Source organism: Anas platyrhynchos, chromosome 1 (assembly GCF_047663525.1).
Source record: "Anas platyrhynchos isolate ZD024472 breed Pekin duck chromosome 1, IASCAAS_PekinDuck_T2T, whole genome shotgun sequence".
Taxonomy (NCBI): domain Eukaryota; kingdom Metazoa; phylum Chordata; class Aves; order Anseriformes; family Anatidae; genus Anas; species Anas platyrhynchos.
In genome coordinates this window covers 57,498,896-57,513,489 of record NC_092587.1, presented here as the reverse complement: position 1 = coordinate 57,513,489, position 14,594 = coordinate 57,498,896, and the positions used below count along the sequence as shown (strand labels likewise).

Genomic DNA, 14,594 nt, shown 5'->3' with positions numbered 1-14,594 from the left:
ACATTCACTTCCTTTATCCTGAAGGGACTGAAGTTCAGTAGACCATAGCAAAAGAAAAGCTATTACACAGTCCCAACTGCCTACTCAGCATCTCTTCCACATTACCTCAAAACTTCAGAATTCATCAAGCATTTCTGGAGTGGGAAAGCTATTGATGAAATGATAGTTTCAGGCAGAAAACCAAGAGAAACCTGAACAGAAATCCAGACATTCTAGATGGAGACAAAATTAACCAGTTCTGGGCCTCACAAATTCATTAATTTTCATTAGATGATTTTTTACAGCAGGGAAAACATCATTGCAGCATTAATACAGACCAAAAGACTAGACACAAACATGTATCGAGCAGACAGTTACAATCACAGATGAAATCCTGTGCTCTTTAATTTAAAAGAAAAACCACGGCTGGTAAACTAGGACAATCCCTAGGAATAGATTTTTGTAAAGTTCACTAACACCAGTTCATATAATAAGGTAATGGGAGTGGTGTCTTGAATCCAGCATTAATCCACCACAAATAAAAACCCAACGGATTAAAAATACATTCTGTTAAATTCTTGGGTTACTTCAGTACCTCATCCTGCCTTCAAACAAGTCAGCAACGAAACATCCAACTGTTGTTTTCTGATCTAGCACCAGAGCAAAGGCACATGATTTTCTGGGCTGATTCCACTTTCACAGTTATCACCTGTATTCACCAAGCTGTTCATATCAGGAGAGACTGATTTTTCTGTAATCTGTTCATAATAAAATCTCCACTGTATTGACCATTTACCAGTGAGGCAGTCCATCACTTTTTAGAATCTCTTCTATTTTCCAAAATAAAATCAGAGAGCCAACACATTAAGGTCAGACAACTGTCTGTAGAAATACCTTCTAACAGACTTCAGATTTGAGGTCATGTAAAGGATTAGGTTGAGCTATAAATTAACTTCTAAAGACAGAGAGAGCTATTCCATCACATCTACTCCCAATCCCAATATAATGAAGCTTTCTGCAAAGCTACTTTCCTACTCCAGCTAAAGCTGGCATTTTTAAAACTCTGCAAGTAACCAGCACACAGAACTGCCAAATGCTTCTTCACGTAAACAAGCAAGAGACTGGAAAATGCATTTATTCGGGCAGTCTGTATGTGCAGAATGACACATAGTAAAGTCCGACTTACATTTGGGAAAGCTTAATGCCTGATAAATGAGGAAAAATCAGGCAGGTGGTTGAGAGAGGAGGTCCACAAGGCAGTTGCAGCCTTCTCATCCTTTCAGAGCTAGGGAACACACTGACCTTCAAAACCAGACACAGCACAGAAAGAACAGGGTCTTGATATGGCTGTTTTATGCATCTCTGTCTGCATGTGCATGTTATCGTGCTACAAAATATAATTTTCCAGCAGTCTGGTAAATGTGACAGTCCTACACATTTAGGTTTCCATATTAAATTGCTTGGAATCTTGAACCCCACGTTGAGAGAAGCTAAGCCTCACCAGGGTGCCCAGGCTGCCCAGCACTTCACAAGATCAGGCTAAAATACAGTTTGCTTTGCTGCTGATTCACAGCATGGCATTCAGTCCTCACAAATGCGGAAAGTTCAGCAAAGGATCAGCTAACAGCTTGAAAAAAAAAGAAAAGGCACCGGTCAAAACTCTGCTGTAAAACAGCAAAAGCAGCCACCATAGGATTTCTAGAGAAGTAGGGAAAGAATCTTCAGTTTCCTGCGAAACAGCTCCTGTCAGCAGGGCATCTATAAATTTATGCTTCCTCGCAGTACTCAGGTCTCCAGATCCTGCTTAGCGCAACGCTGGCTTGCTTCCAAGCACGGTGGCTCCCTCTTCATCAGCAGTATTAACATCACCTCCCAAGGCTTTGTAAACACAGCAGTTCCCAGGGGATAATGCCCTTTACCTGTTGGCAGCATATGGTGAATAAACCTCAAGAACTGCATAGGTACATGCTGCAAGCCTCCACTGAATACAAAACAATAATACATACAGTGTTTCGCAGAAGTCAGTAGATGGTAAGATCAAACAAGAAGCACTGTTGAAAAATGCAAACCTGAGGTGCAACAAATTCGGGGAGGAAAATAACACTCTTATAAAGCACTACTTAACAGTCCTGGTCAGATACAAGCCGTCCTGATACCTAGTAGTGCGGCGCATATAAACCAAGGCTGTTTCATAATTGTTGAGAGTTTCCTTAAGAGCCTGGCCATAAAGCTGCCTTACCCATGTGACTCTGGAGTCACAAGACAACTGCTCACAGAGACACTGAAGCCGAACAGAATTACTCTTCACAATTCCCGTGCTGTTCTCTCTCTGGATAGATTGCCAAAGGCAACATGGGTTTATTTTGATTCCCTTTCTGCCATCGCTGTTTTCAATATCTAGGCAGATTTATCAGAAATAACGAGATGAAACTTCTCTCCAAAGACATAATACATCTTGTTTTCCTCTAATTTGCTTAGCTGTTTATCCCTTCTAATAGTCCGCAGAGACACAACAGCCTCCTGAGTTCTTAAATGGCATTCCTTTTCATTATGTGAAGATCCCACGTAAGCTGTTTCTGTAGTGTGATGGAGAACTAGAGATGATGGCAAAGCTCTGCAAATAATTTACTGTGGCAGTGGGAAGCCAGGAATGTGAACTGGGCACAGCTTGGTCAAACACTGTGGCAAGAGCTTCAGCATGCGACCCAGTAAATTGAGTCCCTGCTTGCTGCATTACACACTGCTCAGGTAATAAAATGTCCAGAACAATTAACACAACATTCACAGAAATCAGGCAGCAGCAATGCCAGATGCAGCACGAGGGTTTGCTTGCAAGGAGGAAGAACTACAAGAACAAAATCTGTAAGAAATATTTATTCTGTAAGACTATCCACGCGATGAACTACTTCAGGGTGCTACAGCACAGATGGGAGAGCAGAACTAGAGCAGGAAGCACAACACGTACTCACACGGATGTGGTTTATTTGAAGAAGAAATATAAAAATGTTTCTCTGTATTTACACACACAGGCTTGTCAGAGCTACCGAGTCTTGCTCCTTGAGCACAGCTCATAAGTTTGGCTCCTGTGACCTTCTCCCTAACCACAGCATCACATGCTCACCTGCCTTGCAGCACCACAGCTAGAGGGTCTTGCACCTAAAGGAGAGCTGCTAAACCCATCGCCCAGCTGCAGCTTAAGGTTATGGGCTCTCACACATCACCTGGCCCCACGTGCCTCGGCAGCACGTCCAGCACCAGACACCTCCACCCCACAACTGGGTGCTGCTGCCCCTGGGACAAAAGCAGCTCTAAGGCACTTCAAAAGTCTCTCTGCTGCCTTTACTGAAGCCCATCCCACTAAAAGTGCCCATCCCAGCAATCACCCTGCTGTCACTGGAAGAGCAGCTGGCTCTAAAGGCATGTTAAACGAAGTTCTGCTTGAATACCTAACTTTCTGAAATGTAAGAGCCCCAGCACCTAGCCAAATTCCTCTAATTTCAAGAAAAAAAAAAAAGGGAGGGGAGGGTGAGAAGGAGGAGTTGTTAATAGTTTACAAAAAAAGGAGTTTTCAAATAAAAAATCCTACTTTCCAAGTGCTTAAAAAAAATTTCTGGGCAAATACTTCTATCTTTCTCGCATTCCTTTCCAAGGCACTGATCCAAGCATTTAGAGCAGCTTGAGCTGTCAATTTACAAACTTACTGCTGCTCTGCACACCAGGCAGTGTTCTGGGACAAATATAAGCATATATCCAGATGGATAATTAACAGCTTTCAGTTGGTACTAATTGCAAGTCCCCCGAGACTCTGCACTGCTCCATTAAGAACCATCAACTATTGTTATTTGATCACAAGTTATAGTGGTTTGAATTACAGGAAAAACCAAGTTTTCATCACAAAGAAACACCAAAATTCTAGTAAACTTCTCCAGGACATCTTGAAAATATCGAGACAAACCTGGGAGACCTTAAAGCTCAGAACAGTTAGAAAGAAAAAAAAAAAAAAAATTACATTTTCAAGACTGTAGGAACTGTTCTCAGGGGGCATAAACCCCAATTTTTCAGTACTGTAGACCAGTACAGCCCATTTCTGTCCCGTCTAACTGCCATGACTGATTCCAGCCATTTTTATGGCTGTGCAATCAGAACTTTTATCACTGCTTCAAAGTAGGTCAGTCACTGTAATTCCTATTGTACAGATAAGAAAATAAGTGCAGGGGATGACAGTGACTTTGCAAATACAAAGCAGTTGGGAAGATGAAAAAGGAAATTCAGGATCTGCCTTCTCACTACTCTCAACTTTTACATTCCCACTACTTAATCTCATTTCCTTTCAAAATGAAAAGGTGCTGGGAACACTTCCTAGTGTGCAGATAACAAGGCCCAGACAGTGGGTCTCCTAACGCAAGCATCACCAAAAGTTTGTTTTCTCTTGTGAAGAAGCAGCAAAGAAATATTGCACCCTGACTTTTCTCAACCCTCCACTCAAGTTTCAGTGGTGCAAATTCAATATTGCAATTCTCTTTCTAGAGCAAGTGCAATCAAAAGTTTTGTAGCAAGTAGTGTGCATCTCAAAAACTGAAGGTGAATTTAATCTGAAACAGTGTATTCCTTCAAGATATTCAGAAGCAGCTCCTTAAAAGGATACATTGACATTCACAAAGCTCAGTAAAGTCAGTCAGAAATCACTGTTATCCTACACAGCACTGACAATGTAGAATTAGCCACCACAGTATATGGCTGAATTCATTATTCCCATTAATTTTTATTTAAAAATGAGAATTTTGCCCCAATTTTACTGTATTCTTTTAAATCTCATGCAAGAATATCAAGACTTTTTAAAGAACATATAGGGAAAAAAGGTTTCACCTTCCTTTTCCACTTCCATAATTCAGATGATCTATTGCTGCTTGTTAACGCAGTGTCATTTTTTGCTACTACAGTTCTGGATCCCAGGAGCACAAACCCAAAACAAAGTCACAACACACGATTCCCAAGAAATTAAATGGCAAAAGTAGGAACAGTACTGAAACTAAACATTAAGCCAACATCCTTGGTAAAGTCTCCAACCCTGGCCACTAAACCTGGATTTTCCTAAGTCATTGTTAAGCGCATCCTTAGAAAGACTTAAAAAACTGCTACGGGCTCCCCATCTCAAAATGGCAACAAATGTCTGATATTTCAAGGCATGCATCTAATATTCACAAGTGATTGAATATTTATATCAAACTAAAGAAGGAACTGAGCAGGAAGAAAGTGGCCACGAAGTGCTACAAAAATGCAAAAGACACAGTAATATTGAAAAGTACAGATGGGTAAATGCGCTGATATAGTGAGAAGAAAGAGGAAATGTCATAACAGTGGCGCAACAGAAATAGAGATGGCTAAAAACTGAGATGGAAAGGAAGAGGCAAACAAAAGCAGACAAAGCATTTTTTCATGAATCATAGTAACGGCACTGCTTCCCAAAACTGCATCTGAAAAAGGCATCAGCAGGGGAAAGGGACACACAGTCCACAAGCTGAACTCTTAATAACCAAACCATATTGACCCTCTGATTTCCTTCTTCCACCTGTTTCAATCCTACCTGCTCTTTGGCCTCACATTTCCACCCATCACTCTCTTAAAGCTCAATGACCCTAACAAAACACCCATCACAAACTTTGAGAGCTGATTTCATGCCACCTCTTCAGCCCCTCTACTGTTTTCGGAGTATCTGAGCTGTGCAGCCAGTCTCTGATTGCTCTGCATTTGCACAGGATCCAGGACATTAAGACCAGATCTTCAAAGCTGGATCTTCCAGGTGTAAGTATTTAGACCCTCAGCAGACTGCTTTTTCTTCCCAGTCACACAGCACCAGTCAGCCCAAAGAGCAATCCCACCAAATGGGCCTATACTTGCACTAGCTATACAGCTGATTACTGATAACGTCAGATGAGATCAGGCACTCAGTCTCCAAGTAAGTTCCAAGCACTCTTGTTCCTCTCATCTTTCCATTTTCTCTGATGTACTGATTTAAGAATAGGAAAACAGTTGCTGCTTAGGAAGTCACACACCTAATTTACATAAATGCCTGCACAAGTGCCACAAGATACCGTGTATGCCTTTAAAGACCTAGATACGGTACTTTAAAATATCTGGCCTTACACATGGGAATCCCTAGCTCCACCGAAAATCACCCAGATTTATAATATTTTTGAAAGCACTGGATATGACTTAAAAGTTTTACTTTCAAAGGGATTTAGTCATCTAGGTCATGTAGGTGCTTTAGGAAAGCGTTGTCTTTTTCTGTTCCTACTCCCATCTTTTTCACACTGATTACTTAGGTACTTAGGTTTAGCATGACTCAAAGTGTACGTTCCCTCTGTAATCAATGGGCATGGACAGTTTCTTCAAGATGGTGAGTCACAGCATCAAAGTTAGGTGGCTAAAGTGATGCCTGACTTTACATTGTACCTGTGCGCAAGCAAGCAATTTTATAAAGGTTGGCCTTCCAATATAAAGTAAGGACATATTTCTTTTGCCAATAGTTTGGAGACAGACAAAGCAGGTAAGATTTTTTTTTTGTATGTATGACTTTTCAGAACATTAAGGTGGGAAGGGACATCAGACAGAAAACACCCACAACTCTTCTCAAGCCGCAAGAGCTGCAGGTACTTGGCACCCTTCCCGTAAGTAACAGCATCATAATAGCAACTTATCTTCTACTGCACATGGAACAAAAGAAACACAAATGAAAAATTACCTGAGCACCATAGACTCGCTGCATTGCCTGTAGCAACTGGTTTGTATATTCAGTAAGGGTTCCCGCATCTTCTTCAAATACACTGAGCAAAGACCGAGTCTTCGACAAAAGAAAAAGCAAACAGCTTTAGTTACAAGTGAAAATATTAAAAAACAAAACAAAACAACAAAACAAAACATAAAAGACTCTGCAAATAATTGGTAGCAAAAATACAAATCAATCAGAAACAATAAATGTTCCACTTTGTATAGTTTTCTTTATTCACAATCTCAACACACACAGAAATTAGCCCTCCAAGCAGGGATAGGTAAACTGAGGCATTAGGAAACAAAGTGAGAAAAGTGCTATGGCCAACTCCTAACTCCCAGCCTCTTCCTCTAACTAATAAACATTCCTTCCAACACAATCAGGAATGTAAAAAATCCTGAATATCTGCCTGCTGACTACAGTAATCCTAACCACGTTAAGGACTCTGGTTCAAACACCCGTGCATGCTCACTTTACTTCTCTAATGTCAGGCTGCACTAAAGGCACCCCTTTCCATTAGGTAATTTACAGAGTATTATTCACTCTCAACTGTCTTGAGCAACTCTTGAAGGGCTGCTGCCAAGCCCTGCTGACGTAGCCGCGCCAAACAACCCAGTGTTCATCTACAACAGCAGGCACACAAGCACACACCCGCTCAGAGATACCCCGTACTTTCTCCATTCTGCTCGCTCATCCTTGTCAGCAAACGGGAGAAAAGAAGAGCATAATGACTGGCTTTATCCTACAGACATGAATTCCCTTGGTTTGTTTTGGTGGAATCACCAGTAACAAGGAATTGTGTTGCTGACACAGCTTCTGAGAAGGGAAAGAAAAGTATCTGAGGATAATGCGGGCTCCAGATTTTGTTAGATCAACACAGTATCGAAAGAGGAAAGGCTGTCACTAAATTTGTCAGTGTCCCTTTAACAAAGTCATGATCCATCCTTAGTCTTAACTTTGGTAAATCCAATCCGTTTGATGCTAAGTGGCAGTGTCTTTCCGTCTGGTACAGCTAATTTATATGACATTAATTAGTTTCATCTGCTTATCTGAGGGGCACCCATAATAAACTGCAGTACTCTAATAATCATGTAACAGAGCAAGTGCTTTATCTGCCCTCCTATTACAGGAACCTCTACTACAGCTGAAATACCCAGGTTCATATCTGGAAAATTTACTTTAGAGTCTTAAGAAAGTTTTAAGTAACTCCAGTATTTTAACATGTACTTCCCCAAGGCATTTGTTCTTCTTTGCAAATCTCTGCCAAGATTTTGTTTGTCCTGAAAAACTTGAAATCAGCATCCTTCAAGAACCCTGGACTAAGCTACACTATCATTTCATCTCTGCTGAGGAGTATCTAAGCCAGAAATTACTGTTGCCCAGAGGTTAAAGTACATGACATGGGAGACAGTCCTGGGGCTCTGCTCTAGACATTGCACGGGAGTACTTCATACTTCAAGCAACAAAAAAGCTCTCAGCATTTCAGTCGGCTGACACGCTAAGCTGCTACAACACCTCCTACCTTAGAGACACTGGCAGTTAGCACTTTTGGGAAACTAGTTGGAGATCTTCGCATCGAAGGAGATACAGAATACAAAATACTGTTTTGAAATAAAGAAAACAAAAACCAAAGCATGGAGAAAGAGACTAATCAATGAAATTGATGCCAAGAACACAAATGTATAAAGGACCTTTGTGCAGAACCTCTCTACAGGGACCGTGGCATGATTTTGAGAACTTTCAGTACTAAACTATTATTTCAGTAATTGAAAACATACTGTTTTTCAAAAATATCTGGTTGAAAATATTCAATCTTCAATGATGAATTAATTAAAAAAAGAAAAACTAAAGTCATCAAACTATCTCCTATCTATACACTGCTATGTGTTGTAAAAGCAGACGAACTCCACAGGGCGTGAAGATGGTTAAAAAAAGTAAATCTAGGGAAGGTAAAAATGATAAAGCTTGACACAGCACTGATCAATATCAATCTCAAGCTAAAACTGAAAAATTAAAAAGTAGTTGCCTGAATGAAGGTACACACCATGTTTCTGCCTCCTAGTTTTCAGCTTTTCAAATCTGAATTCATTCAGATTCCTAAATCTTACTGAATTTTTGCACATTCAGTTTTACAGAATGTTGAAATATGTGTTGTGATACAGCAGTTCTGGGAAAGCATTTCTGAAGGTCTTGGCCTCAGTTACTAGCACTTTGTTCAAAAATAAGAAAAACAATAAATGATTAAGTGTTTTTGAAGTTATGCTTGGAAACTTTCACATTTAAGAACACTATTTTAAACTACTGCAACAAAATAGCAATGTATGCAACTTTTGTTGTTTCTGTTTTGACAACTTCTTCAATAGCAGATATTGCTGATGAAATAAACCAGGAATCCAAGTATTAAGCTAAGTTTTTGAAGGCTTTGTTAATAGCACCATCATCTTAGCTGCTGGCAACACAGGAAAAAAATAAAAATCTTACTTCATGTAAGCATTTCCCTTGGTTTTAGCATGACTGCTTACGTCAATTTCTCTCCTATGCCCTGGCCAAGCACTTACTTCAAAGTTAAGCCATTTCTTAAGGCCTTTTTTGGTCAGTGCTTGGAGATGAATCAAGACAAAATACTGTATTGTCAGGGAGAGATAAATCAAGTTTCAGAAAACTAGTGAAAAAATAGCAATGGCCTAATCCTCTTCTGTTCTGCACATGATTTAAATACTCCATATACTTTCTACAAAGTGAGGTTATGTCCTCATTTTACTGTCCCTCTGCATTGCTGCCAGAGACTGCACAGGGCAGAAGAGAATCAGGTCACTTTACGCAAAAGGAAGTAGTGATCACATAAGCTGCTACCCTGCAAGCTCTGTGGGACACAAACTGTCTTTTTGCTTTGATTTTGCAGTACCCAGATCGCAGAGGCAACCCATAGGGCTGTGAATGTAAAGGCCTCCTCAAGAAAAAATAGTAATAAAAATGCAAAAGACCAGGGACAAAAAAAATAGATCTATTTCCCTGCATGTAAAAAATAGATTTTAGCAACACTGGGTCATTCTATAAAATTAAACAATGCCCATCCCTCCAAAGTTGCATAACTTGAACAGAAAGCAATGACCAAATCAAGCCAAAACATCCTGAAAACACCCAGGTTTACGTTCAGCCCACTGTTTCCAGTAATTGGAAAGGAGATGTTAACAGCCTTCAGGTCAGAAAAAAAAAAGATGAGGACCTCCAAATACAATTCAGCGCTTTGTTCAGCTGCTTTCAGTCAGCATTACTTTTTTAATCATTGAAGGAAGTGTTGATTGAAGAGGAAAACGAGTTCACGTATCCTGCATATCAAGTTCTCTAGCTCCAGAATGCTCTGGGGACGTACCTACTAAAAACGTTAATAACTGCTCGTAATAAATCTAGCGGACTTCGTTAAACTGTGGAACATAGTACAATTCAGGTCAGAAAGAAACTCTGGAGGTCATCTGGTCCAAACCCCAGCCCAAAGGAGGTCTCAGTCTGACATTGCATCAGAGACTTTTTCGTGTTGAGTTTTAAAGATCTCCAAGCCTTGAGATTCCACGGGTCTCATCAAACATTAGATGAAAATCGTTCTTACTGGGATGGGATTTCATGGAATCACAGAAGAACAAGCTAAGAAGAGGTGATCCCAAGATTCCCAAGAGGTGAGCCCCAAGATTCATGAATTCATGACAGGTGCATGTCCAACCTTTCCTTCAAAATGTCTCATGACAGACTCCACAACACCTTTTAGCAATCTGGTCCTACAGATTCGTCCTCCTGATCTACCAGCAGATGAGTCTGCGTTACAACACAGGGCACCAGGAACAGGATCCACGCAGATCCACCCCACCCTTCTTTCCTCCTTCCCTGCTTCACCAACTCCTTGATCTCTGCCTGCACTGCGTTTTGACCCCAAGTGCACTTTCCCCACCCCTCTGTGGGATTTCCACTCTCCCTTTCCCCTCGCGTCTCTCTTCCACACAAACTTCCCCTCCTCCTTCCCTCCACCCTCCCTTCCCAGCTCTGAAGACCACATGCCCCTCCGAAATAGCTATAACCATCTCTACACGGCATATTCTCTGCTGTAGGGTTCCCATATTGCTCAGGGGTCCCTTCTGCAGCTGAGAGGCGCTCCCAGCACAGGTGCTACACTGGGTTTGACAGAGCATGGGGGTGAGAGGAGAAATGTCCTTCCTCCCTTGCCTGCAAGTGCTGGGGTGGAAAAGGCAATAACCGCTGTCCTCCTTTCCGAGACTCCTTCAGAACGAGGTCACCTTCCGTGAGATTCACCTCACCAAACCCCACCTGTCCCACGGGGAGCTCCTGTATCTGAGCTACACCCCTTGGGACACCTCGCAAGGAGCACGTTGGCAACGAGATCCATCCAGCCTACTTCTGCTGCTCGTGCTGGGGCCAGGTGACGCACAGCGCCGCAGTTTGCTTTTCTCTCATGAAGGGAGCCAAGGTGACAAGCCATGCCACCTCTCCTCCCCAAACACAGCTCAACACTACAGGGCACACCCTAAAGCCAAAGCACCCCGGGATGGGACAACACGAGGAAAAAGCCACAGGAGGGCTTAACCTGCGGGGGGCGAGGAGAAAAGGCGCTGTGCACTGACCTCCTCACACCCTGCCCCTTCCCCAGATTCCCCAGTCACAACCATAATCTATATTCCCCTGACAGGCGATCATCAGGACCCCAAAGCCTTCACCCGACGCCACCGGGATGCCACCAACCCGCTCCCCCACCTCCCGCCGAGCATCCCCCCGACCCGCTCCGCTCCCCAGCGGTGTCACCTCCCCGGGACACCATCTCGGGGGCAGGCATTCCCCCGGCGGGCCGCGCTACCTGCGGGCTGTCCTGCAAAGCCTCCTCCAGGAGGAGCTTGTCGACGGCAGGCATGGCGGCGGCTGGCCGCGGGCAGCTAGGGCTCGGTGGCGGCGGTGCTGTCCCTCCCCGCCAGGGCGGCCGCGGCTGTCGGCGGGCAGCGGGGTGGGGGCGGCAGCCCGGGGCCGCTCACTCCTCCCAGTTCCCGGCTGTGGGAGGAAGCGAGTCACGGCGTAGGGCGGGCAGGAGGCGGCTCCCGGCCGCCATTAACTCCTCGGGGCTCGGTGGAGGATCCCCACCGTGGGGGCTGGCGGCCCCAAATGGAGGGTGGCCCTTCTCCTCTTCCTCCTCCTCCTCCTCCTCCTCCTCCCGAAGTGCCCACCCGCTGCCCCCCGCTCGTGGCTTTGTCCCCTTGCACGGTGGGGCTGAGGGCTCTCCCTTCAGCTGCTGGGGATGCTCCCTGTCAGGGGGGGAGTGTGATGGAAATGAGGGGAAAAGCGCATCCTTCAGCCTAGGTCTGTGGGGTCCGAGGGTCTCCAGCCCCGAGGGTTGTCCCCGCTCCGCATGGCCCGCCCAGGGGGCTCGGAGAAGCGCCCCAGGTGCTGTGTGACCTTCTGGGTAGGGTGTAGCCCCTGGCTACGCCGGGCTTGTTTGTTTTCCTCCTGTCTACAGGCTGCTCTGCAAGCAAAATTAGGGAAATACAGAGCGCTACAGGCAGGCTCATCCCAGCTCTGCCATATCATAGAAGCATAGAATTATTAGAAGTGAAAAAAACCTTCGAGATCATCTGGTCCAACCATCCCCCTACCACCAATCTCACCCACTACACCATGTCCCCAATGACCACGTCCAACCTTTCCTTGAACACCCCCAGGGACAGTGACTCCACCACCTCCGTTGGCAACCCGTTCCAGTGCCTGACTGCTCTTTCTGAGAAGAAATGTCTCCTCATTTCCAACCTGAACCTCCCCTGGTGCAACTTGAGGCCATTCCCTCTAGTCTTATCGCTCCTTATCTGTGAGAAGAGGCCAACCCTCGGCTCCCCACACCTTCCTTTCACATAGTTGTAGAGAGCAATAAGGTCTCCCCTGGGCCACCTATTCCCCAAATTAAACACCCCCAGTTCCCTCAGCCGCTCCTCACAGGACTTGTGCTCCAGGCCCTTCACCAGCTTCGTAGCCCTTCTCTGGACATGCTCCAGGGCCTCAGTGTCCTTCTTGTACTGAGGGTCACAAAGCTGAACACAGTACTCATCAGAGCAGAGTACAGGGGACAATCACCTCCCTGGTCCTGCTGGCTACACTATACTTGATACAAGCTGGGATGCAGGATGTTGGAAAGGGACATGTGCTAATGTAGTGGTCATTTATGTAAAAAAACATGTTTTTATTGCCATCTTACTACAGTCTAAATTGCATTGGATAACTTCAGTATTTTAAGATTAATTCAGATTTATAGGTGATACCAAGGCTAATGTATTCAAAGTTAACTGTCTCACCATTACTATTTCATTATGTTCACTTTGTTTGAAGGCTTGCCACTGATTTTGGATGCCTCAGTTTCTACACAAGTCTTCAGTTTCTTACCTAAAGATCAATTGCTCCATGCTTATCATCTGTAGCTTTCATTACTCCAGTATGTCTCAAGGTAAAAGTGGAAATAATCAAAAACAATTCCATTTAAGAAAAAAAGCATTTCTGAAGAGTTTAGGAAGAATCCCACCTATTAAACAGAATATGGAAACAAAAATTTTGTTTTTAAAATGATGGGAAGTTATCTTCTAAGAAAAAATGCCAGTCTTTGGCTAACTGTTCTTGCTGCTCTCCTTTAAAAGAAGAAAAATACTAGAACAAAAATGATGGTGTCTGAGTTATAAAAGAATTACAAACATTAGCATTGACCTGTGTTTGCCGTTATGCTAAGTGCCTGCCCTTTGCACTTAAATCCTGTTGGATTTTTCCACTTCTGTTATTCTTAAACAATAGCGACCATGCTATATGGCAAGAAAGGTGACTGCTAATACAGCTTTTCTTGTTGATTAGAAGAGTGTATGCAAGTAGATGGCCTTAGAAAAGTTTTACAGATCAGCTGGATGACTGTTTGCTTTAATTATGTATGAGAAATGATCATTGAACCCTGCGATTTTGGCCAAGGTATTTCTGTGGGTCTGACATTGATTGGTATTGCTTCTGAAGCTTGTGATAGGACCTTTAACCCAATGTGCCAAGCCTGCCTCAGCGTGACTCCACTCCATCAGTCCTGAAGCTGGACTCCCTGTTCCAGTCCCTTGAGTAAAAACAGGGTTCTCACGTTCAGTCTACTTTTCCTGCCTGAATAAAGACACTGAGCACTAATAGAAATCACTAGCTAAGACCAAAAATATCAAGTATGACAAACAGTCAATTATATTTATATAATGAGAAAACAAAAATAGATATGGCTTTGTAATAATAATGTTGTTTTGGAGAGTTTCAGAATGGTGGGAAGAGGTCAGAGTTTTTTTGTGTGCATGTACAGAATCTGAAGCCAGGCATTAGCCTTAAGAATCCATGACCTCTTCTGAGCCAATTTTGTCAGCCTGTGTTAAAGTCTTATTTTTCAAAGAGTTCGAAAACATTACTCGAAATTCACTGAGGAAGAGAAGTCCATGCTTTATCAGATTTTTTTGTATCTGTTAAAGTAGCTTCAGGGCATTTGTGAATATTTCCCTAATACTTCTGTTATGCTTCTGCCTTTTTCTCCCTGTTCTGTCCCTCCCACACCCCCTTCCAACTTCTAACAACAAATAGTTCAGCAAAAGGTCTTCCCCACTGGGTTGAAGTATTTCCTTCGACAAGAAGATGTAAGTATGGTTTGGATTTTTATTATTTCAGTGTGAAATAAAAGGAAGCTTCGCAAGAGCTATAACCTTTAAGGTCTTATCTTGTTCTTCTTGATGGCTTTGTTTAGGCTAAGGTTCAAGTGTGGAAGCCTGTTGTCATCTTTTTAAAATTAGGGTTAGCTATT

The 14,594-nt window shown here is 43.2% G+C and overlaps 1 protein-coding gene across 1 annotated transcript in view; it reads right to left on the bottom strand.

Annotated features, from left to right (window-relative positions):
- The window catches only part of APPL2 (adaptor protein, phosphotyrosine interacting with PH domain and leucine zipper 2), a 37,613-nt gene extending 25,820 nt beyond the window's left edge, over positions 1–11,793 (bottom strand). The window contains exons 1-2 of the mRNA XM_027449593.3: positions 11,610–11,793; positions 6,722–6,820 (exon numbers count right to left, since the gene is read on the bottom strand). Coding sequence (XP_027305394.1) covers positions 6,722–6,820; positions 11,610–11,663 — 153 coding nt within the window. The 5' untranslated portion in view covers positions 11,664–11,793. The remainder of the gene's footprint in view (positions 1–6,721; positions 6,821–11,609) is intronic.
- Between the last annotated feature and the right edge of the window lie 2,801 nt (positions 11,794–14,594).